Below are 26,667 nucleotides of genomic sequence, written 5' to 3'. Positions count from 1 at the left end.
TTATAGTCGAATAGTTTGTTTGGGGACACTAACACACCTCCTATGTTGATGCCATAGACATTTACAGGCTATTTAGAGTGTACAAAGGACATCAGGAATCTCACATGGGAAATTTGACTGCCATTAACTTGATGGCAGTGAGTTTGTGCCAACTCCTGGTGACCACTACTAATTCTTAGCTTCTATACATGTACTTTTTCTTAGCTTTTTCTGCGAATAAGGTCATACAATATGTATCCATTTGTAACTGACTTATTTCTTCAAGTTATTCTTTTCAAGTTCTATCAATATTATAGCATGTGTCAAGATTTCAATTCTCCTACTGGCTGAGTGGACTTCCATTGTGTGTATGTACTTCCTTTTGTTATCCATTCGATTGTTAATGGGCATATAGGCAATTTCCCCTTTTTAGTTATTGTGAATAATATGGCAATGAATATTGGTGTACAGATGGTTTTAAGATCTATTTGTGCAAACTAAAACTTCTTAGAAGAAAATTCAGGGGCAATTCCGTCCAGCAGAAGTTTTTAACTAATAGATTGCCAAATGTAACAAAATAAAACCCACAAATGATGGAAGACAGAAAGCAACAAATGAAACCTTATAACAATTTTTAAATTCTGTTCATTAAAGGCTTTTATAAAATAAAAGTCAAACGATAAGCTACAGACTAGGAGAATGTCGTTGGAAACCACATATCCACTAGGGGACTAATAATAGATGTATAATCTATATGTGTATCTAATAATATGTATATAAAGCATTGACAATTCAATAACAAAAAGACAGATCACCAAATCACAAAATGGGTAAAGTGGACATTTCACCAAAAAGGACATTTGAATGGCCACCAAACTCATGAAAAGATGCACAGCGTCATTAGGCATCAGAGAGGTGCAAATCAAAACCACCACTCACACTGGGGTGGTTATGGTGAAAATCAAAACAAGCCAACAGCAACAAAATAGAAAATAACCAACATTGGAGAAGGGGTGAAGAACCTGGAGCCCTCGTCCGTGGCTTCTGGGAATGCATAATGGTACAGCTCTGATGGCAATCAGCCTGGCCATCACTCAAAAAACTAAAAATAGGAAACTTTCTTCTGTCCCAGTAATCTCCTTCCTATTTATAAACCCCAAATTCTTGAGAGCAGAGAATCAAACAGAAACTTCTTGAAGTTTTTATCTTTTAGAATTCTGTTAAGATGAAATTTTAAAATATACTGTGTTACTCCAGGATGTCTAGAGAAACAAATTCATTGACACTCATATATGTGTAAGGGAGAACTTTATATCAAAGAGTAATTGTATAGTAATAAAACATCTCAGCCCAGTCCAGTTCAAGTCCATAAGTCCGATATTAACCCATATATCTGAGACCAGTCTATAAAGTCCTTTTCAGACTCACACAACACATGCAATGATGCCAAATGTAGGAAGAGCACAGGCCAGTGGGTAGAGAGTCTTGTGAATCCAGTGGTGGTGGAAGCTTCTCAGTGCTGGCGTGGGTCTCCATGTGGCTTCTCCAGCTCCAGGGCTCTGGCTCCATCAGCATAACTCCATGTGGCTTGTCAACAGGAGTGTCTTGCAACAAGAGTGTGTCCCATCTCCAGGGAGGAAGACAGGAGTTCTCAGAATCCTCAGGAGAAGGTCATGCCCACACAGAGGACTTACTGGCTGTGACCTGATTGACAGGCTAGACTCCACCCCTTCGCTTTTAATAATCTCAAGTTGACACCAGATTATGTTACTACCACATATACACATCCATTTGTTTAGAGAAAAATTTTTGTCTTTCCTTCATCATTAAAGTAAAAGCGTCCTGATGCAATTTCTTTGGAGGTCTACTGCCATGGTCAAAGATTCTGAATTTCCCCCAGGAGCCTAAGAAAAATGGGATATTTATATCCCATCTATTTGATAGATAGTCAAGAAATCCCACAAAGAAGAGCTCTGTAGTTGTCCAAGGGTCCCTGAGTGACACAAAGAGTTAAGTATTCATCTGCTAGGTTATACGTTAGTTTGCTTACCACAAGGCGAACAGTTCAAAACCACCAACCCCTCCACAGAAGAAAGATGAGGCTTTCTACACCCATAAAAAGTTATCATCTCAGAAACCCTATAGAGTCACTATGTGGCAGAACCGAGTCAGTGGCAATGAAAACCAAATAGCAGGTGTTTATCCCCCGCCGCTCATCCCCTGCCACCCAGGGACACATCAAAAGAAAGACCCGAGATCTTCATCCAAAAGATCACTGCCTTCAAACCCCTGTAAGCAGTTCCACTGTGCACACACGGCCTTACCAGGAGTGGGAGTTGATGCTGTGACAGCTCTTTCTTTTTCTTCTCCTCTGTAGTTTCCTAAATTCTTCCTGTCCCCTCCAGCCACAAGCATGCGATTCTTGCTCAGCAGCCCAGAACTGTTCAAATAGCTGGCCTGTATTTTTAGCCCACAGGCCTGTGGGTGATTTGCAATATTGATTTGGGTATTGCTTTTGGAAGAAAAAACTATATAACTGGTTTATTCCTCTTGGTCTCCAAACACATTTGTTTCGTGATGATCCAAAGAATCAAACTATATGGTCCAGTGCAGAGAGGAGCCCTATTTTGGCAGATCCTAAAATGCAGGTTTTCCCAAAGTACTTTAGTCATCTCCAGTGAGGGAAAAGCTTTATCTTTCCTATTTCCTTAGCAATTATAGGACTTTTTGTGGAAGCCAAAGCCTAATATTAACAGTAGGCAGAGAAAAAGAAACTTGGTTTGTTTGTTTGTTCTCCCAAATATGTATTTTGTCACTTATGTCTAACAGGTAACAATTTAATTACTGTGATCTCAATCAAGCTTTTGAAAAGACAATGACTTTGAGGGAGTAAGGACCAGGAAAGGAAAGATTCTGAAACCCAAATGCAGTCTGACCCACAGCGACCCTGTAAGACAGCCCTGTGCCAGGATGCCCTTATGGAAGCCAACTGTCTCATCTTTCCTTCATGGAACAGCCGGTGGGCTCCACCACCCACCTTTCAGCCATCAGTCACGTGGGCAACCACTGTGCCCCCAGGGTTCCTGGGAAACAGATGAGAAGACGATAAAGCTCACACATGATTTTCTTGTTGACATGCACTTGCACTGTTGCTTGTTCTGTGTTTATGGACAGTCTCTTGGAAATAGCGTGAAGTCAATTCTTTGATTTCGACAATTACAGATGTTGATTTTTATGACGGGGAGTGGGGTGAGGAGCCCTTCACAGTATTGAACAAGTAGTTTTAACATAGACATCAATTTGAAAGGCAAGGCTAAATTAAATGGATGCATGAGAACATAGTTGTTACAATGAAACTCCGTCGCTGGGAGTCTCGCAGGAAGGAATAGACATTAAGCCCCATCAGTGATGCCCACTCAGCAGAAATGTCTCCAGGAGTCTCGGACTAATGGGTTTCATTGAACAATTTCACTGTAAATCAGCTGTGGAATAAATTGATAACCAGATTTTTTTAAATTGTTTTTATTATTATTGTCCTTTATGATCAGGATTTTTAATCTTTATAAATCCTATCCTGACTTGTCTGTGGGGGGGTGTGTGTGGAAACATTACATGTAAGCGATAGATAGGAAGACATCTACTAATTAAGTGCTGCCGCATTATATGTAGTATATATTACTAACAATTAGATGTCCAAAAAGATCTTTGAGACAGGAGGTCCTGCTCTCCAGTTCTTGTTCAAAATCTAGGCTCTTCAAATGATGTAAGTTTCCAACCCTAAGCTTCCTTGTCTTTTCAAGTCAGTGCTTGTGGTTTGCCTTGTAGGGTGGTTGGGAAGGTTGACTGGGGTAATATGATGTGTGTAAAGCATATGATGCAAAGGGAGGGCTAAATAATAAACCTTGACCACTACAATTCTGATAATTAGTCTAATCACTGTATTACTATCAGTTGCTGTCTGCTACCAGTGTAGCAGCCAGGTGGTTGCTGAGCTCGCTACAAAGAAAAGGATGCCTGAAACCAGCAGAAATTGTTGAATGTCTAAAGAAACCAATTCATATAATAAACCAGTATATGTAAGGTGTTTACCAGAGGTAATAGTTAACCTTGTCCATTTTACACTGTAGCCAAGTTATATGGTTAATCACTGTGTTAGTCTGGGTAGACTAGAGAAACAAATCCATAGAAATTCATATGTGTATAAGAGAGAGTTTTATATAAAGGGTAATTGTACATTAAGAAAACATCCCAGCCCAGTCCAGATCAAGTTCGTAAGTCCAATATTAGCCCATATGTCCCATACCAATCTATAAAGTCCTCTTCAGGCTCACAAAATACATGCAATAAGGCTGAATGCAGGATGATCACAGGCCAGTGGGTGCAAAGTCTTTTGGATCCAGTGGCGATAGAAGCATCTCAACTCTGGCAGGGGTCTCCACATGGCTCCTCCAGTTCCCAGGGCGCAGGGTCTATCAGCGTAGTGACATCTGTATTGTCAGTAGAGTGTCTCTCAGGGAGTGAGCTGAGAGAGAGATGTGTCTCCCGCCTCAAAGGAAGAAATACAAGAATTTCCAAGAGAATTCTCAGAAGGTCATGCCCACACAGAGGCCTCATTGGCTATAACCCAATTGACAGACTAGACTCCACCCCTTCACTCTTAATCCTCTGCAGCCCAAAACTGACACTAGATTATATAACTACCACAATCACCAATCCCTTTTCACATGGAATTTGGCAATAGCTCCACAATCAGCCCCTCCTCTTTACCCAACCCTATTATTTCATGTCCCTTGTTGTTGGTAGTCTTTTTCTTATGGATTCCCTCAGACTTGAACTCCCTCTGCACAGGTCCCGTGTTCCATTCTGGCCACCCTTCCCTACAAACAAACTATCTGGCTCTCTCAGTTTTCCTCCTAGACTTTCCAACTCCCCCTCCAACATTCACACTTTGTCATGTGCAGAAGAGAACATTGTTGGTCACTTCCTTGTTATCTGGTTTACTGCATAACTGCATTTCTTTTTGCTTTTGTTCCTGGTGGGAAGAGCTATTTATTTTCCCTCAGGAAGTCCTGTCATTGAGATGGGAAAATATGTTGCCTGGCTTAGTGCCATTGGGAAGACTGTCCCCAACCAGGAGAAAAATCAACCATTCGCATTACTAGTGGCCAGTGCTCACTTTGAAGCACCCTGGGTCCTCGAGGCAGCCCATCCCTACCCAGAGCTCTGGCACTGGAAGCCATCTCTCCAGGGTGAAAGGGGTCCCGTCCATTATGCAGGTCGTGTTTTGTTCACCAGTAGAACATTAGTGTCAAAATACTTCTCCTTTTCCATCTTATTCACCAATTACCTCTGTATTTACTGTTTGGCTCTTCCATTCTGTTTGTTCCAAACAATACAGGAGCTGGGGTTTCCTAACTGACACCCAGAGATTCTCCAGAAACAATCTTCTCTTCCTTTCTTATACAAGTTAAATCTGGGCAGCTCATTTCTGAGAAGTTTTGTTATCTAGTTATGGTTCGCATGAAGGAACCATTTGGGGATGGCGAGGAACTAGGAAAAATCAAGCCCTGACAGAGAATGGGGCCACAGTTCACCCATGAAGAACAGTGGCTTGATACAGGATGAAGAACTGTGGCTTGATACAGGATGATGACCTGTGGCTTGATACAAGATGGCATAAATCCTGAACATTTGATCTTCTGGATAATGTCCATGAGCTAAAATCGCTAAGTTTTTGGCAGACCAGACATGAGCAGTTGCAGTCTCCCCATTTCTGGGGAGCCCCTGGGTTTAGACCAAGCATAAGCCCAACAGGGTCAGAGAAATAAAGAAGGCTGACAAATAGCTTGCATGGAGTGAGGCATGTGGTGGTTCAGCAGTAGGATGTGCACCTTCCATGTCCTTTGGACGTATGCTTAGGAGGGACCAGTCCCTGGTAAAGGAGAATATGCTTGGTTGAGGTCAGAAAAAAACAAGGAAAACCTTCAGTGTGATAGCTGGATGTTGGAACTACCATAAGGGACTCAAACAGAGCAACAATGGTGAAAATGGCACAAGGACTAGGCAGTGTTTCGTTCTGTGGTCTGGTGAAGACCCCCAACTACTGTAAGAGCGCTGGAGACCCCTGTCCAATTCCCTGTTGATGCACCACATGTGCAGCCACTGTCCCTCTCACAGTGAAGGCTTTGGAGCTGCTGAAATGTTCAACACATGTCTGGCAGGTTTGGTTCTGTTAGACATGGAATGACCCGGCAGCCAACTGCCACATGCATAGGCTCAGATCTCCAAGGGGCAGAGGTTGAAAGCAGGGCACTTCCCTCCCCCCAACCCAGGAGATGTAGCATCTAAGCAAGACTGAGAAGGCAGCCCTTTGCAAAGACTTGGCCCAGCGTGGAGATGGGAGGGCTATGGCCAAATGGGCCCTTCAATGCCTGGGAATTTATACCGTATTGAAGCAGTGGAACTGATTGCAGACTCCTTCTGAAACTATTGCCTACTCACCACAAGGTGACTCCCACCAGTCTGTCCATTCTGTTTTTATCAAAGCTCCTCCTCTGAGAGAGGTGGAGGGCCCACTTTATCCAGAGATGCCTGCAGTAGAATTCCTCCTGGATAAACTTGGGCTCTAATTCAGCAGCACTTCACCAGATCTCGGGCTCTTTTCTAAGTATCGGGCGTATTTCAGCATCACGGGGGCTTATCCTTAGTGCAAGGAGCCCATTCCTCTCCATGTTGTCTCAGGATCCTTCTGGCTGATGAGTGTGCTGTAGCCTTTTCCCATTTCTGCTTCTGAATCAGCCAATTTCGGTGGTTTGCTCAAGTGATTCAGTCAAGTTCGCAGCTGGATGAACAATTTTCTTGGAAGCTCTTTTTTGCTTTGAAAAAAAAAAATGAAGTTGGGCTAGGACCAAGCCTCTCGGTGGAAGCTTTGCATTTTGCCGAGAATGGCCAAGGAAGCAAGGGGGAAAGCAGATGGTAAGGAGCTGGTCAGTCCAGCTGGTTCCTGTGAATGAAACCAAGCCAGAGTCACAATCCTCTTGAAGGACCACTCACTGACTATGCTCCGCCCCCTGCCAAATATGGCTGACATCTTAGCCTGGTTTCGGGAAAAGGTCCTTGGGTGGCAAGCAATTTACACTTGACGAACAAGCTGAAGACTGATAGTTTAGACTCACCCGATAGCACCATGGAAAAAAGGCCTGACAATCTGCTCGCATAAAGATGGAGGCCAAGAAAAGCCTCTGAAGTTCAATTTTATTCCATAACATGAGTGGGAGCCAAGAGTCAGAATCAAGTTTGGTTTACTTTTGGTTTGGGAAAGCTGTCATTAAATTCCTTTAATGCAGTCTGCTGCTAATGGAAATGGTGATGGTCTGCGTTCATCCAGAGGCGCCTTGGAAGAAAGATCTGGTGATCTACTCCCCCAAAGTCAGACTTTGAAAATCCTTCGGTGCACAGTTCTACTCTGGTACACCCAAGGGCACCTTGAGTCAGATGGTTGGTACTTGTGAAGATGATCCTGTTTGGAAGAAGAGTTTTCTTTGCGATGGGAGTGATGTCATGTCCCAGTTGAGTGGATCCTAAACCTGATCTCTCCTGAGTCACAAAAAGAGCCAAATAGGCACAGACACACAGGAGAACGATGACCGATGAAGACAGTCATCGGTGGCAGGTGCATCTACAAACCCAGGAATACCAAGAATTTCCTAGAAATACTAGAAGATGAATCAGACAAGGAAGTCCTCTCTCCCTACAGTCACACCCTTAATTCAGACCTCTAGCCTCCTGGCCTGTGAGAAATACAGATGCGAGTGTGAGCGCCATCCGCCTGTTGGATGATTAGCAGTAGGTATAAAGGTAGATCGTGCACTTTGTGGATTTCAGCAGGCTATTTGGAACATCTCAGTAGTGCCCTGTCTTTGACCAGGATATCTGTTTCTTCTCCGGCAATGCCCTGTCCTTTGCTTCTGCTCTTTAGCTTTCTACAAGCATATTTCATACATTCACAGTGAATCCAGGGAATCACAACCCCGAACTCACCCCAATCACCATTCCGGGATACCTTCCTCCACTTTTCCCACACATGCTAGAATACTTTCATTTTCTCAACTATCTCTACTTTTTGCTGTCTTGATCTTGCTGGAATTTTTCTTGCTTCCTAAAATGATGCGCTTCTCAGAGGTCTGCCCCTCAGACTTGCACATGACCATGTCAAGTCCTTACATTTATCTGAACCTCAGTTTCTCTATCTGTAGAATAAAGATAGTTGACTTTTAGGGTGATGTTGGTGCTGAAAGTAATAACTAAAACCAACTTTCCATGCTAAGAGCTCATTTTCTTGCACGCTGCGTGTGCAGGGTAGGTTGTTGGCAGCCCTGGTTACTCACTGTGTTAGTCCAGGTGCTTTAGAGAAAAAAATCCACAGAAACTCATGTATAAGAGAGAGTTTTATATAAAGGTTAAGTGCACATCAAGAAAACATCCCAACCCAGTGCTGCGCAAACCCACAAGCCCAACATTAACCCATATGTCCGACACCAATCCACAAAGTCCTCCTTCATCTCACAAAACACACACAAAGATGCCGACTGCAGGAGGAAAGCCGAGTCAGTGAATGTGTAAGCATCTCAGCGCTGGCAGGGGTCTCCACACGGCTGCTCCAGCATCCAGGGCTGCATCAGGGTAGGTCCATGCGGCTTCTCCTCAGGGATGTCTTGCAGGAAGTGAGCCTAGCCAGCTGAAGCAGGGACCTGCCTAAGGCAGCTGCACCCAGGTCTGACCATCAGAAAGCAAGAGACCTGAGAACTAGAAAGGCGAGGCTCACTGAGCCCTTTATCACTCCGCCCTTCAATTAACCTCACATGTGTTTATCAGCCAGGTTGACACAATAAACCTTAACTATCTCACTCACTGATCCAGAAAGATGGGGCTTTCCTGTTGACCAGCACATCCATGACACCAAAGGCAGGGAAGGGGATATTAGTAAACAGCACACACTTTTAAATTCCTATCAGGAAAGACGCAGGTAAGTTCTCCCCAAAATTTCATAGTCAGCCTGTTCATGTGGTCAGAGCATGGAGAAACACAGTGCTTCCCAGAAGAACAGAAAATTTGTGAAGCACTATAGCAATGACTAGTATAAAGGGGCTTTGTGAGAACACATTGATAAATCTATGAAGGTGCATAAAAAAATAATAAAAACCCACTGCAATTGAGTTGATTCCTACTCGTAACTGCCCAATAGAACCAAGCTCAAGCCTGTGGATCTTTATGGCAGCAGGCAGTTAGTTCCTCCTTCCTCCTATGGAGTGGCTGATAGGTTTGAATAAGGTGACCAGATTTAAAGCGGGACACCATTGACCAGGGCGGGGGTGGGGGGAGAAGGGATGAGGGAGCGGTTCTTGATTAAAAATTTGGTCTATATGGACCAAATAGACCATTCCCTAGCTTGTCGTGCATTCTTTCCAAAAATCGGGACTGTCCCGCCAAAAGCGGGACATCTGGTCACCTTAGGTTTGAACCACTAACCTTTTGGTTAGCATCTCAGTGCTTAACCCATTAAGAGACTGGGGCTTCTTGAGAAGGTGTGTAGTAAGCCCTACCTCATCATACAGAGGGGCTGGGGCACCACTATGCTTACTCTGCAAGGCCAGCTTCAATTCAGACATTGGAGAAAGACACACACACACACACACAGCCTGCTGAACTTACCCAGTACCCCTTTGTTTGCACGGGTGTGATGATAGAGTGAGAAAATGTCCAAGATTGTGGTTAGCATGGATTCTGCTTGGCTCAACCACTTCCTAGCTTTGTCACCTTGGGAAAATTATTTAATTTGTTGTGCCTCCACCTCTTCATCTGGAAAATGGAGCCACTGGCAATAACTTCCCCACAGGGTAGATATGACTATTAAATAGTAATTGTGAAATAACCAGAGTAGTACATACTAGACTATCAGAACTACATACGTGTTTACTGAATAAAATGGCTCCTTAATTGATCAGGAGTTGGGTTACTAACAAGAACGTTAGTAGTTCAAACCTACCAGCCAATCCTCAGGAGAAAGATGAGGCATTCTGCTCCCATAAAGATTTATAACCATAGAAACCCAGAGGCAGTGTACCTCTATCTAAAATCTCTCCATGAGTCAGAATCTACTCAATGGCAGTGAGTGTTTTGAGGGAACAACATCCACTGTCCGGCAACTGAATTATCTCTTTGAATAATAATAGGTGATATACTTCATATACCCACCTCATTTTAAAAATAGCTATGTCTTCTAATTTGTGTCTACGCCTTAATTTACTTGGGCAGTTCAGTTGATGATCATTTCCTGCAAGATAATCTAGGAAGGTCTGTTTCACCGAGCAGTTCCCTACTTCTCCTCCTCTCAGAAGTGCCAGCTAAGGGCTATGTCTCACGCCATTGTGGTAGTTACATAATCTGTCAATTTGAGGAAGGAGTGGAGTCTGATCCGTCAATTATATCATACTGATGACCTCATTTGACTGCACAATGGAGATAAATAGCTCACTGGACGCCAGATACACGGACTTTCTCTCTGCCAGACATTGCACATAACAAGACACATGTAGCTATGCTGATGGAACTAGAGCCTTGGAGCTGGAGGAACCCTGTGGAGACCAAAGCCAGTGCTAAGATGCTTCCACTGCCCCTGGATCCATAAGACTTCCCACCCACTGGCCTGTGACCTTCCTGCATTTGGCACCATTGCATGTGTTGCGTGAGTCTGAAGAGGAATTTACAGAATGGTATCAGACATTTAGGCTAATATTGGACTTAGAGACTTGATCTGGACTGGGATGTTGTCTTAATGTGCAATTGCTCTTTTATATAAAACTCATTTTTATATGCATATGCGTGTCTACAAATTTGTTTCTCTAGTCAACCCAGACTAACACAGTCATTCACTGGGGGACTGTGTTCATGTGTGGTCTGTCTTAGTCCAAAACTCTTAGTTATGATATCTTTACTTGGTGGTTGACATACTCCAATGTGTACTCCAACTGTTTCCTCCAATGGAAAATACCATGTTCTCAGGCATGTCATTGAGTGGACCCAGTCAGTCATTGGCCACAACTCACACAGACTCCTTGTCCAAGCCTTTCAGTCCTCTATCCCCAGTGACTTACCCAGTGATTGAATCTAGTATGAATGCCACAAGCATTTCTTTAACCATGGATTTATTACTCCGTCGTGCTCTATAGAAGGTTCCTGAGTGGCGCAGTGGATAAAACCTCGGCTGCTAACTCGAAGGTCCAGAGTTTGAATTCACTGGTGGCTCCACAGGAAGAGAGCTGTGGTGATCCGCTCCTCTAAAGATTACAGCCTAGAAAGCCCTGTGGGGGCAGGTCTCCTCTGGCATTTAGAATCTCTGATTCAGAATTGACACCATAGCAAACAAACCCAACAGTGCTCCATATTCTATATGATCATTTAACCATTGTTCTTGAAATACTTGATTTAAAACCTAATCTCTTTATTCTATTCCCATCTGAGCCAGTCAGAACTGTCAGTCTCTACTGCATCCTCCAACAGTCCAACTTATAAATTCCTCTTCTTGTGGTCTATACAAATTTAACACCATTCATAAAGACTGATTATCTATATACCTTGGAAGGATGGGGGGAAAGTGTTACTATTAACGATGGAATATACAGCTTTCCTCTAGTTCTTAAATGCTTCCTCCCTGCCACTATCATGATCCCAATTCTGCCTTACAAATCCAGCTAGACCAGAGGATGTACACTGGTACAGATAGGAACTAGAAACACGGAATCCAGGGTGGATGATCCCTTCCGGACCAGCAGTGAGAGTGGCGATACTGGGAGGGTGGACAGATGGTAGGGTGGAAAGGGGGAACCGATTACAAGGATCTATATATAAAACCCCCTCCCTGGTGGATGGACAACAGAAAAGTGGGTGAGGGGAGATGTCAGACAATGTATGGCATGACAAAATAATAATAATTTGTAAATTATCAAGGGTTTATGAGGGATGGGGGAGCAGGGAGGGACAGGAAAAAATGAGGAGCTGATACTAAGTGCTTAAGTAGAAAGCCCATGTTTTGAGAATGATGAGGGTAACAAATGTACAAATGTGCTTGACACAATGGATGTATGTAAGGAGTGTGATAAGAGTTGTACAAGCCGCAATAACATGATTTAAAAATAAAAGTGTTCTATTGTTAGTGGCCATTGAGTAGGTTCTGGCTCATGACCAGATCTTATGCAACTGCTATCCATCCCTGCACCATCCAGATCATTGGCATGGTCAAGTCTATTGTTGCCAGCATGTGAATTTTGATCGCCTTCCAACCCAGCGGGGCTCATTGTCTCACACTGCACTCGGCAGTATTCTGATGTAGCCCGCGTGTTTTTCCATGCTAATCTTTGGGGGTATATCTTCAGGGCTTCCTTCCTAGTCTGCCTTAGTCTGGAAGCTCCTCTGAAGCCTGTGCACCATGGGTTACCCTGCTAATGTTTGAAATACTGGTGGCACAGCTTCCAGCAGCACAGTCGTGTGAAAACCACCACAGGATGACAAATGGACAGAGAGATGGAATGAAGAACGTTGTAGTTAGGTACCATTGAGCAGTTTCTAACTAATAGCAACCGTATGTGCAACACAAGGGGAAACAATGCCTTGCCCTCTGCCCTCCTCAAAACTGTTAGGTTTGATCCCATTGTTGCAGCCATATGTCAATCCACTGCCTTCAAGGTCATCTCGTTTTCATTGCCCTTCTACTTTATCAATCTGATGTCCTTTTCCACAGCCTGTCCTCTCTGGATGCCCAAAGTACTGAGTCAGTCTGTCCATCCTCACTGCTAAGGAGCAGTGTGTCTATACCTCTTCCAAGATTTATCTGTTCATTTTTTGGGAAGCCCATGGTACTTTCAACCTTCTTCCCCAGCATCACGGTTCAAATGCACCTATCCATTTTTGTTCTTCTTTATTCAATGTCCACCTTTCACACGTGTATGAGGCAATTGAAAATACTGTGGCCTGGGTCAACACATTAGAGAGAATTTAAAGTAGCAGATTGACCTAAGGCAATATCTCATTTGATTTCTTGACTGATGTTTTCACGAGCATTGATTGTAGTTCAAGCAAGATGAAATCTTTGGCACTTCCATCTTTTCTCCATGTATCATGATGTTACCTATTGGCTCAGTTATGAGGGTTTGGGCTTTCTTTACATTACATTGTAATCCATATTGAGGGCTGTAATCCTTGATCTCCATCAGCAAGTGCTTCAAGCCCTCCTCCCTTTCAGTAAGCAAGGTTGTGTCATCTGCACATTGGAGGTTGTTAATAAACCTTCCTCCAATCCTAGTGCCAAATTCTTCATATGATACATCTTCTCTGATTGTTGGCTCAGCATGCAGATTGAATGAATGTGGTAAAAGACTATAATCCTGGTGCATGCCTTCCTGATTTTAACCCATGTAGTATTTCCTTGTGTTCAAACAACTACCATGTGCAGCTTCTGCATGAGCACAATGGAGTGCCCTGGAATTCCCATTCTTCTCAATGCTTTCTATAGTTTATTATGTTCCACATAGTCTAATATAAGCACAGGTAAACATCTTTCTGGTATCCTCTGCTTTCTTCTAAGATCCATCTGACATCAACAATGATATCCCTTGTTCTATATCTTCTTCTGAGTCAACTTGAATTCCAGTCACTTCCCTGTTACTACACTACTGAAACCAATGTTGAATGATTTTTAGAAAAATTCCATATGTGATACTAATGATGCTGTTCTATAATTTGTACTTTCTGTTGGGTTGCCTTTCTTTCAAATAGGTTCAAATATGGCTCTCTTCCAGTTGGTTGACCAGGTTTCCAAATTTCTTAGCATAAATAAGTGCTTCCAGTGCTTGATCACTTTGTTAAATCATTGTAAATGCCATCCCATCAATTTCTAGAGTCTTAATTTTAGCTAGGCCTTCAGTGCAGCTTGAACTTCTTTGGGTATCATCGGTTCTTGACCACAGGCTACACTTATTGCTGAGTTTGTCATACTCTGGTGGCTTATGAGTTGCCGTGCTGCTGGAAGCTATGTCTCTGGTATTTCAAATGCCAGTGGGGTTACCCAAGGTGAACTGGCTTCAGCAGGGCTTCCAGACTAAGAAGAGTGTATGGACAAGGAGGAAGCTGTCCACCTCTGAGGAATGAGCCGCTGAAGAAGTAGTGACCATCAACGATTGCATCTTGCTTTCCTAGGAGAAGACTCTGAGATGGAATCAGGTTTCTATAGATGGGAAGGGAGGATTGGGAAGAGAGTGAAGTTGAGCGATGATCTGATGTGGGCTGTGGCAGCCACAGATGACCCCAGAGCAGCTCTGGATCTGGAATGATCCTTCAGACATACCACAAATTTGGCTGAGAGGATCACCCCCCACCCCTGCCCCATACTAGTTAGTTATAGAGCTGCCACTGGCACCACAGTGGCCCCCTGCAGCCAAGAACATTCCTGAAGGGGCCTATAGCTGAAGGCCCTCTAACAGCAGTGCTTTCAGCAGCTGGGAGGAGCCCTTCAATGGCAGTGCATCAGAGTGCCGCACCTGTGTCCACCATGGACGGAGCAAGACAGGATGTGTATTGCCATGCCCCAACCCCATGCCCCAACTCTGGGAGAGAAAGCTATTTCCTTTGGCTCCAGGGTTCTGTCTTCTCTCTGCCATCCTCCTTGGGTGGGTGGTGGCAGTTTTAAAGACCCTACCACCACCACCTCTCTCTCTTCTTTCTTAGTTTCTGAGTTCTGATACAAGCTTATTTCGGCATCTGTTGGCATAGTCTTTTGGGCTGCTTCTCCATTTACTTTTGGCTGATATGACCATTAGTGTGACCCCGCCTTGTAATGGTGCCAATGATGGTGCCAGTCTCCCTTTCCCACTGGTTCTGACAGATGCAGTCTTCCAAGCATGTCTGTGTGAGCGAATCTGAGCTACTCTGAGTGGCATACTAAAGCTGAGCACAGAATCCCTTTCAAGATGCTGCTGTTGGAGGGAGCACCCCACCCTCCCGCGGCTCCTCTCTCTTTTCATCCCCCAGATCATTTGCATACAGCCCACTCCATATTGCCTGGCAGCATGGGAGACAAGAATAGCATGGAGCATTGAAACCCACAGAAGAATCTCAGCTTCCTCCCCCTGTATACCTGGGAGCTGAGCTGCTAACAAGTGGCAAAGGGAGTCGTTTCAATCCCATCACCTTGCCTTCTCGCTGCCTGCCCTCTAGCGCAGGTTATAATGAGCAGTGAACATGGCCTGGGAGGCCAGCAGAAGGTGACGACGACCATCCAGCAGTGAAGATAATCCATAGTTCCAATCATCAACATTGTTTTGGCCGTGGCTCCTCCACCACTTTGTCTCCATGTGGCAAAGAGCAGTAAGCATTTGGCTACTAGCCAAAAAGTTGAGAGCTGGGCAGTGGTAGCCTGGCAAGTCTACTTCCAAAAAAAAAAAATCACAGCCATTTCAAGTCTTCCTGTGAAGCACAGCCCTCTTCTCCCCTGTGGGTTCACCAGGAGTCAACATCGACTCCATGATAACTTGTTTCTTCCTCCACCTTCCATGGCTTTACCCCCTGTGGCCACTGGACAGAGCCACTGTGCTGGAGACGTGTCACAATTGCCTCTGGAGAGTTAGGATCAGGCTCTTCCTTGCTATTTACACCTCATTGGAGCTGCTCAGAAAAAGCTTCCCATCTCCCAGATGTTTAGGGAGGTGCACAAATGCTTCATGCTCACAGATGAACAGAAAGGGGATGGGTCTTTAAAATGATGTCTGTCATCTTTTCAAGCTTCTGTCCAGCTCTGGGGTCAGAAGAGACAAATCATGTTCCCTGCAGAGACACACATGTTAAATAAAGGGCCACCGAAAGAAAGCATTGGCTGGTCTGCCTGGTCAAGGGCTATTGGCCAGCACCAATAGAGCACAATGGCCTTACGTCCCACCCCAATGATTACTGTCTTGAGGACAATGTCCACTACTGCTTCCTAGTCTGGCCCTAGGAAGCCAAGGCCACCACTGTGGTTGTGAACAGACCTGCTTGAACCCTCCAACAGACCAGAGTCTAGCACCTGGATAGCAGGAGCATCGGCTCTTCGTGTGGCCGAGGGCTTGACTTCCCAGCTTCTGCTGCTGCTGGAGAGAACTCAGCATTGATAGCCTGGCAGCATTTACCTTCATGCCAGGAGTTCCCAGAACCTGGAGACCTGTGGATGCTCCAGCTCCCTAAGGGTTAAAAATGATCATGTTCTAAATCTAGGGTAGAGGCAAAGAGGAAAGTGATGGAAATTAAAAGGAAAAATCCACTTATTGAAGATTTAGCCTCAACCTTCCCCTGCCCAGGAATCCTGTGCCCTCGTGTTTTCACCATGCGTTCCCCAAACTGCGAGGCCATCGCCACAGGCTCAGTATCAGTGCATCTGAGACACAGGGACCAGTGTCCACATGCTAAACAACACTGACCTCGCACAGAGCCAAGCCGCCCCCTGACTGCAAACTTCCCTGCGGGGGGGTTGTGGGGAGCAGAGGTGGCCTCCTCATGATCTTACCAGATGTCACTTCTCATTAATTGGATGTTTCCTCTTCCATTTCCCCAGTGTGAGAAACTCTCTGGTTTTATGTTGAGTATGATTGTGCAAAAAAAACCCAGCTCACAACTAATGGTTCTCTCTGTTTCCAGAATGACTGAGAGGTGGGGAGTTGAGGTGTGCACCCTTGGCTCCAGCCTGCCTCCACCCAGGTCAGACTTCCAGGTTCTATACTCTTCCAGCTGGGGCGTTAGTCATTAGACATTCGTGAACAAAGCTGCTCTGAGCATTGGTCCCAAAGCAGCTCTGCGCCTGCTCAAGGCTGCAACATCGGCATGCTCCCTTGGCTCACACTTGGATGTTTTCCTCCCCTTTAAACTCTCCCATTGATTACTTCGTAACTGCTGGACTGCAGAGAGGGAAGGGAAGGAGATGCGCCCACTCACTGCCATCAGGTCCGTTCTGACTCATAGTCGCCCCCTACGGATGGGGTTTCAGAGTCTGTAAATCAGTACTGGAGCAGAGAGCTTCACCTTTCTCCAGCCAAGCAACCGGCGGATTTGAACCGCCCACCTAATGGTAAGCAGCCAGGACCTAGCCCACAGTCTCCAAGCCCTAGCCTGCTACTTCAAGAAGTAAAGTTGTACTCACACCTGGATTGAGCGTTAGTAAGTCAGAGGCCAGGGAGGCTGGAATAACCTCATGACACCCTTCTCCTTTTAAGTCCTATGACTGGCCACTGGCCAAACTTGCATTTGAGCTGAATGTGTCTAAGACATGATGATAGACCGTAGAAATGTGGCCACAATTCTTGAAGCCACCCTGCAAGCAGGAAGGTCGGTGATTGGTTGTGTCTGTCAATATAGTAAGAATCAACGTTGAGAGAAATTGCACAAGTACTTAGAGTAGACCGCATGGGACCGTACCTTACCTTGTCCTGGGAATGGTGAGCTCTTCTCTGCGTGACTTCAGCAGTGTCCCTAGAACTGGTTCCCACCATTTTGATTTTATTTTTCCTGACCAGTTGGTCCACTGAGATAGGGTAAGTGCAAGAATAAAGAATACCAATTCAGTTGATTAAACTTGTAGAGCACAGAGAGAGGGGAAGTCTCACAGCTTCACCCAGACAATTAAATGAGGTTGGAAAGTTTTATTTGGTTTGTTGTTGACAAAAGCTAAGTCCCTTGGTAGCTGTTAATTTTTCCGGGTGGTTCCCAGAGGAGAACCTGGCCAGCTCAGGTCCTTGTATTTCCCTGTGGAATGGCATTGAGGTGCACAGTATGGAAAAGATTGGCTGGGAAGCTTCGTTTTCATTTCTTTTTCTGGTTGTAGCTTTGCTTTCTGTAGAAGAAAGGTTTCTTCAGTTCATAGTGATGGCTGAATGGCATGATGACTATAGTTAAGGTCACTGAATTGTATGTGTAAAGATTGTGGAAATGTCCATTTTTTTACCTTGTGTATTTGCCACAGGGTAGGTATGTACAGAGAGCTAGTTTTCCAAACCACCTGTCAAACCACTGAGATTGGCACAATGGTGTCCATTTTACAGCTGGAGAAAGTGAGGTCCCCAAATCACAAAACTCACAAGTTGCCCATCATTGGCAGTAACTAGTAATTGCTTATCCAAACTGAGGTGTGTCTTGCTCCACAGCCTGTCAAAGCTTTCGGTGATGTTTGCAAAAATGAAAGTCATGTTGGGAGATGACTTTAGTATAGTAACAGCTATAGTAACAGCGCAATCATTTCCATTTACTTTTAGACACAGTCATTTATATTTATATATCATAGTTTTATTGACATATCTTACACACTCCAGTATATCCATTCCCATACAATTCTGTTATTCAGTCCCATCAGGTGGGGTTATTAAGTCATCGATACTATCCACTCCCCTTTCCCCCCTCAGGGAACCATAACTCCTGTCACTGTCTCTGAGGGGTCATCCATCTTGACCTTCATCCATTGAGTGACCCTAAATAGACAATTGAACATACACAGATCTAATGTAGTCAATGAAGTAAAACACTAGTAAGGGGAGGAAATGTCAAAGAACTAGAGGATGGTTATGGGCTGGATCCATGCCGCACCACACCTGGTTCTATCATCCGTTCCATGGGGCTCTTCTGACAGGGCCTGCCCAATCATCGGGCAGGTGGATTTGGGGTCTCCATCGCAGCCATACCCCTTCATATTGAGTTGGTTGCATGCTTTTGAACTGTTGATGCCTCTTCCCGTGGACACCTCATGATCACACAGGCGAGTATGCTTCTTCCATGACATAAAGTAGTTTTAAACATTCTTTCATTTGACAAAAATAATGACCTCTAATGTTTACTATGGAATTTTAATTTTTCATCTCTTCCATCAGTCAATATTAACTGATGTTGGGTGTTTCTGCATGATCAAACAATGTAGTTTGATCAATTGCAACTAGACTTCTCATTTTGAAAACATGACACCCTTGTAGCCCTTCCAGAATATTTTTGGCAAAGTGAGAGTATATTAATAATAGTAGTATTAAAGTATCCAATTAGGTGTGGATTTAGTGAATATCAGATTCTGTCTGCTGTCACGTTATAAAAACCAGCAGTCACTGAGAAGCCTGGGGTAGGGGACTAGCATACGATTGGAAACATTCTGAGTTAGTAGGTTCTTGCTACTCCTCAGAACCTTTAACGGGCTAATGTCCATGGTGACTCTCACAGAGAAAATGCTTCTCAGGTTTATGACTTCAGGGTATTCATTTTGTGGACACCAGGGATGACACGGAACCTTTGGAAAAGCTGAATTTGATTCCGATCCCATTGAGAGTCTATTTGAGTCAATAATATTAGTTAAGCATCTACTATGGGGAAAGCACTATCAGAACCATATCAGAAACCCCTTAATACAGCTTATAGAGTTTTATAGTGCGGAAAATGAGACTTTGAGAAGTTAAGTGACCCACCCAAGATCCCCCATCTGGAATGAAAGCTGAGAGCTGAAGCTGACTTTATCTGTCAGACCCATCACATTTTCTGGACACTTTTCTGAGATAAAGTTTAAATGACTGCAAAGGGGAGCTTAGCTATAAGAATAGGTCAATGCTTGCTGGCCAATCCTTTAGTTTGTTATCTAATTATTATTATGATAATGTTTATGGCAAGAATGAATAAATAAACAAAGCAAATCAAGTGAATAAATAAATTCCAAAAGCAGAAAAGGTGAAAAATGAAAAGTAAAAAAAATCTCCTTTATACCTCCAGCTCCTAGAACTATTCCTTAGAGGTAATTTTCCTATCATGTTTTTCTTTGTTCCTCCATAACTCGTTAAAGTTTATACAAGTGTATGTGTGCGCGCCCATATGTGTATGTGCATGGATGGGTAGATCCCTTTGTTCAGTTCTATACCAATGGAGTCACACATACAGTATGTCTACAGTATTGTTGTTATTAGATGCCAGCTAGTCAGTTCAGACCCATAGCAACCCTATGCACAACAGAACGAAATACTACCCAGTCCTACACCAACCTCACCATTGTTCCTATGCTTGAGCCCATTGTTACAGCCACCGTGTCAATCCATCTCCTGAGGGTTGACTTTACCTTTGCTGGCCCTCTACTTTACCAAGCACCCGGCCCTTCTCCAGGACTGCTCTCTCCTGACAACATGTCCAAAGTATGCAAGACAAAGTCTCACATCCTTGCCTCTAAGGAGCATACTGGCTGTACTTCTTCCAAGACAAATCAGTTTTCTCTTTTAGCAATCCATGGGGACTGTCAAAATTCATCTCCAGCACCATGATCCAAATGCATCAATTCTTCTTTGATCTTCGTTATTATAGTATTAGATTAAAAAAAAAATCCGGTCAAGTATATTGCTTCATTTGGGGCGATATTGAGTCAGTCTCTTGGTGAAGAATATCGAGGTAAATACTAGCACTTTTAAAAAGATATCCCTTTTCTCCTTCCTCTGCTCACACTCCTCCTCCCTCCTTAACTTTTCCTCCTTTCTCTTCACCCTCCTTTCCTTCTATATGAGTCTGCTCTACAGACCTTTGCATTGTTGTGTGTAATGAAAGAAACACACACATAGAAGTGACATTTATTTTTACCCAGTCACTCCTTTTGGGAATAATAGCAAAGATTTCCAATAATAAGTTGCAGGAGTTGTGAATATAGTCTTTTAAAATGTGATTTTTTTTCCTAAAAAAAAAGCCGCACCCTGTCTCTCTGGTTTTCTGGCTTTCTTCACTATAATCAAGCAGTGAAAAGAATGAGCCGAGGGTCCCATCAGAGGTCTTCAGGACCAAGACCCTCAGTGATGGAAACCAGGGGAGGCATCCAGGCCTTGGGAAGCCGCTACCTTCCCTGTGGGACAACTTTGCCTGGTTGGCGTTTCATGCTGTGGACTCGGATTCTATAGACGTTGCACAGTTCTAGCCAACGGTTTCTCATTTTTAAGATATTGCCCATTAAGTTATGAAATAGCCCTTCCAATGATATAGATCATTAAACAAAATCAGATGAGAAGTTGAGACTCTTTTGACGCAAGTCATGCCTCCTCTGGGAATAACGTAAGGAAATACTCCAAGAGAAAGGAAGGATCGGCTGAAACCTACATTTCAATTCCACACGCTTCAGAAGAACAGAGACAGGAGAGAGCTAAAAACACAAATGGTTTTACATATGTCTAAATATTACACTTTATCATTTTATTAAAATGTTGAAGGTCATAACTATTTATAAGTTAGAAAGGATGGCAACACAAAATTCTTGCCTGTGCTGAGATGACCATTTCTAATGTGTGCACAACTACACTTTTATGAGAATGGGAAGAATAAAGTATTTTATTTGGTGGATGATAGGATTCTAGGAAATCTTTTGAATGTATAAATTTTAACAAGTTTGTATTATTATTACAATATTAATAGATCAATAATCCAGAGGAGCTGATAAGACGGGAGCCGTGCACAAAGGTCTAGCGTAGTCTCTGTCAAGGATTGAGGCTATTCTTTGAAAATGGCAGTCTGCAGTTTGGGAGAGGCTTCCTCTCACGTGAAAATGACCTTGATTCGACTTATTTGACTTTGCCACTTGCCTTTGGGATGTCAAAAGGCTCAGCTCTTCTGATCGTAGAGCCACTGCCACTTGATCATGCCTGAGAATGGAAGCTCTGAAGGCTGAATCACAATGGCCTGGCACCCTAGCCAATCTCAGAAGCCTCCATGCCTCTTTTACCCCAACCATTATGGAGAGAACATGAAATAAAACACGAGGAAAGCCTGCTTAAATGGGTGGTTGATAGGTTCTGTGTTTGCACTCCAAATAGGTATTGCATCCAGCCTATGAGTAAACCTTTTGAGGTATGAGATGCGTCTGAATCCTTTCATTTTCTAATCTATGGCCATTTTTAATTCACCCTGAATAAATCCACAAGCATCTACTGGGAGGGAATTCCACTCTTCCTTCCGCTCAAAACTTTAAAGGCCACCATGTTGATATATAAGACCAACAGAATTTTGAGAAGCGAATCCCTATGTTAATAATAAAATATTCACCATGTTGGGCTCTTCGATTCTTCAATACTTCACTTATTCATTCAGGCAATCTATAGTTATTTAGCCCTTACTTTGTGTTGAATGCCAGGCAAAGTGAGGGAACCCCTCTGGGAATAATAATAATAGCTATTGTTGTTGATGTTGTTGGGTGTTATCCTGCCAGCTCCTGACAATACGATGAGGCTATTGTGAATTTTCAAAATCCTTGGCTGACCTTTCAGAAGTAGATCACCAAGCCTTGTAGAATCTCTGTTGAAATCTGTTCCGCATCAAGGCCACACACATGCATACCCATTCAGAGATGAGTGGTGAAAATGCTGAGGTGCATTTTATGGGAATCAAATTCATTTTTCTCACATGGATGACAGATCATTCCTGTCCCCAGAACATGTCTTGAGCCCTGACCCACCAACTTGGCACGGTGTCAAGTGTTTTAAGTGGATTATCTCACATAATCCTCAAAAAACCCAACCTTGTAATTAGATACTTCTATAATCTCTACACAAAGATTATGTGGTTTTCAAAGATTGCAAAACATGCATATTGCTAGTGCGGCTAAAAGTAAAGATGCAAACCCAGAGTGCTTTTTCTTGTTTATGGCTATTTCTACCTGAGGTAGAACAAGGCCTTGCCCTCTTGGAGCTTATCATCTAAAAGAGAAAATATTCCTTAAGCTAGATTCTTTTAATCAACCTCATGTGACACATGCACAGCCTCTGGGGGAAGGGCTCGTTGCCCACATCTGATGGGTGAAAGTCGCTGGGCGACAGAGGCTCCCTAACTTTTGATGTTGTTCACATTGATCTCTCCCCTATGCTGTGTCTTCTCGTTGCATACTTCTAATATCCTTGGCCATGACCTTCCGTTCATTTCTTCGCTGAATATGCCCTTCCCCAAACTTTGGTGTACTTTTCCTCTCTCCCTCCTAGACCATCTCTAGAGTCCCCAAATCCCATGCAATATGGTTTCAAAGGAAAACATGGGAGACGAGGAAATGATTTCTGCAAATGCAATGAACCGTTGATGGATGGCTCAGTAAGCCTCGGGGTCCTTTGTGAGAATTCCTTGGCATTTAAGGGACTCAGATTCCAAAAGCACATCCACTCCGTTCTGCGGTTGCTAATCTCATTTTTGCCATGATTAACAACCCAGCTCATTATGATTTCAGCTCACATTCATCTTCTCTTGTATGCCTTTGGTAACATTTGGAGTCATTTCCTCCATAGTTGTCCATCTGGGATCTCTAGACAAGCAAAAGTTTGCAAAAAGCCATTTGTTGCTCACTCCTTTCAGAGGAGTGCATTCTTGCTTTGCTTCTCAGATCTCAGATTTGATGTCAGCTACTTCACCCCACTAGGCAGATGCCTCCTCATTCCATGCTCCGGGGTCCCCTAACTTGGATCAAGATCCATCGCACAAAGGATTGGGCAGCACCTCAATAGTGTCAAAAGTGCCAAGCAGAGCTGCCAGATCTGGACTGTCCTCATAAAGCAGATAGGATTGGGAGAGAGTGGTGGGGGTGGTTGAAAAGAGTTGGGAGACTAATGAGTCAGATTAAAGACATTGGCCTGAGTCCTGTCTCTACCACCTGCAAGCTGTTTGACCTTGGACAAGTCCATATAAGCCCTCCAGGACCCATTTTGCTCCTCTGTATCCTTGTCCCCCCAATGCCTGGTCTCATTACATTAGGGGTAGTTCAGGGATATATCTGTCATCTTGCTTCTACTCTTGTACATTTTACCTCGTTTTTGCAGTTGCTGAGGTCGCTTTCCAAAATGAGAGTGTGTGTTGATGTATATATATATTTTTATTCCTTCAGAATTAGGAAGAAAAACATGAAGTTGTAGAGGCTGGTTGTGGTAGTGGCGGCTAGGTGCTGCTGGGTCAGTCTGCTCATAGCAACCCTGTGTACAACAGAATGAACCACGGCCGGTCCTGCACCAGCCTCACGATGGCTCTTCTGTTTGTGCTCGTTGTTACGGCCACTGGATGAGTCCATCCGTTTTATCTAGGGTCTTCCTCTTTTTAAGTGGCTCTCAATTTTATCAAGCATGATGTCCTTGTCCAAGGACTGATCTTTACTGATAAGATGTCCAAAGTGCATGTCCCAAGTAGTACATCTTACTTATTCCCTTTTCTAAAAAACACTTGTAAATGGGCATAATATTTGAAAATCCATTGTGGGTAGGGTTATGTTGCTTAGAGAACACATAATTCTTGGGAAATTTGGTTCACGGGATCCATTCAAGTATAATACAATCTCAGGAAGTCATAGAGAAGGCACCTGTCTTGGGGAGTCTGGGCTGTCAACCCCAAGCCACCTTTTGCCCTGAAAGTTAGAGTGTGTTCCTCCATTTCGTAAATTGAGTAAGATGTCTCATTAGAGGAAATACTCTGAATTGAGCATCCAATTTAAAGACATGACAGTCCTGTCTATGGTCATGAACCATGAAATATCAGTATTATCTGTCAGTGCTGCCCACGTACAAGACAACATTGCGTTGATGCATCTGTTTAGTATAGGAAGTGTAGAAAGATGCAATTGAATTTTAATGCTAGAGAATTGAGAAGGGGTTCGGGATGTGGAGAGGAACGATAGGGAGGAGACATCTGGGTTGCTTGCTCTCATGCTGGACAACTAGAAACAAGGCGGCGTCACTCGGAAAGATTGTCATGTATTGAAAGTCTGCTCCATCAGCACTTGGGATTTGATCTGGAGCCTCCCCTTACACATGTAACTCCCAGTGGTGTCAATGGAAATTAAGGAGGTAATTTCTGCCTAACCAACGCTCCTGCCTGCACAGAATGCTAGACGCCTGAGAGCACTTTTAATTGCTATGTATCTTCCCTTGTAAAAGAGCTAATGGCACCTGCTTCCCTTTTTTTTAGGTACCCAAGCAAGGGCAGGAGTCATGAAGAGGCCCGTGCCTTAGCTGCAACCTTTTGAGCCACAAGAGCGAGAGATCAACAGTGCGGACCGGCTGGGACCATTGCTACGCTTGGTGGAGCCAATGAGGAATGGGCTTGTGATTATGCTGACGATCCAGCATGAATCTGGTAGACCTGTGGTTAACTCGCTCCCTCTCCATGTGTCTCCTCCTACAAAGTTTTGTCCTCTTGATACTGTGCTTTCATTCTGCCAGTATGTGTCCCAAGGGCTGTCTCTGTTCTTCCTCTGGGGGTCTCAATGTCACCTGTAGCAATGCAAATCTCAAGGAAATACCTAGAGATCTCCCTCCCGAAACAGTCTTACTGTATCTGGACTCCAATCAGATCACGTCTATCCCCAATGAGATTTTTAAAGACCTCCATCAACTGAGAGTCCTCAACCTGTCCAAAAACGGCATTGAGTTTATTGACGAGCATGCCTTCAAGGGCGTAGCTGAAACCTTGCAGACGCTGGACTTGTCCGACAACCGGATTCAAAGCGTGCATAAAAATGCCTTCAATAACCTGAAGGCCAGGGCCAGAATCGCCAACAACCCCTGGCACTGTGACTGTACGCTACAGCAGGTTCTGAGGAGCATGGCGTCCAACCATGAGACAGCCCACAACGTCATCTGCAAGACTTCTGTGTTGGATGAGCACGCCGGGAGGCCATTCCTCAATGCTGCCAATGATGCTGACCTTTGTAACCTCCCCAAAAAAACGACTGACTATGCCATGTTGGTCACCATGTTTGGCTGGTTCACCATGGTGATCTCGTATGTGGTATATTATGTCAGGCAAAATCAGGAGGATGCCCGCAGACACCTTGAATACTTGAAATCCCTGCCGAGCAGGCAAAAGAAAGCAGACGAACCTGACGACATTAGCACTGTGGTATAGTGTCCAATCAGCCTGGCACTGATAAAGAGAGTAGTTTGTGATTGCCGTAGAATAAGTGGTTTACTTCCCATCCATTGTAAACATTGAAAACTTTGTATTTCAGTTCCCTTTGGAATTTTGCCACTGTTGAACTTGAACAAACACTCCATCATAACAAATGATTTTAGTTTAGGTGATCCGCCCCTTTAATTGTACCCCTGGTGGTATGTTCTTGAGTAATCTGGACATTAGTTAGTCCCATCTACTATTTAATAATGAAATTTATTTTTTTAATTTAAAACCAAATAAATCCTTAACTTTGAACCATGGAAAACAGAGTGATTTATTGGTTAAGAAAACAGTACAGTTGTTTCACTTGTGTTACAAAAGGGGGAGAAATTAAACAGAGACATGAGTCTTGTGTACCTAGCAAATGATCATAATGAAAGATGTGCTACTAAGCCCTACTGTACACTGAGGAGCTATAACTGAATCATTGACCACGTAAAGTATCTCTCTGACTTTAAAATACTGAGCCTCGGCAAGCACAGAGGCTAATGACTGCCACAAGCTGGCAACCTGCAGAGATTGTAAGTTGGAACACTTTGGGATTTTGCTTTTAAAGAAAAGTTGTGTTTAGTTATTAAGAGTAAACATTTATTGTGTCTTTACTGGGCACAATGGAAAATACAAAGGCAAAGCCCATAGCCTGTCTTCATCATGACAGTCCAGTCGTCTGGAGCGTGAAAGAGTCTGACCAATACAGAAAATCAG

At 43.8% G+C, this 26,667-nt stretch overlaps 1 protein-coding gene across 1 annotated transcript in view; it reads left to right on the top strand.

Annotated features, from left to right (window-relative positions):
- Positions 1-26,217, top strand: part of LRRC3B (leucine rich repeat containing 3B) — a 98,457-nt gene extending 72,240 nt beyond the window's left edge. The window contains exon 2 of the mRNA XM_004704033.4: positions 24,976-26,217. Within this exon, the coding sequence (XP_004704090.1) occupies positions 25,135-25,914 (780 nt within the window). The 5' untranslated portion in view covers positions 24,976-25,134 and the 3' untranslated portion in view covers positions 25,915-26,217. The remainder of the gene's footprint in view (positions 1-24,975) is intronic.
- Positions 26,218-26,667: the final 450 nt, after the last annotated feature.

The sequence above is a fragment of the Echinops telfairi genome, unplaced genomic scaffold (genome assembly GCF_000313985.2).
Source record: "Echinops telfairi isolate 266 unplaced genomic scaffold, ASM31398v2 ScPeMD7_7420;HRSCAF=8458, whole genome shotgun sequence".
NCBI classification, from domain to species: Eukaryota; Metazoa; Chordata; class Mammalia; order Afrosoricida; family Tenrecidae; genus Echinops; species Echinops telfairi.
The sequence above is the reverse complement of the archived record's forward strand: the minus strand, read 5'-3'. Positions and strand labels throughout refer to the sequence as shown.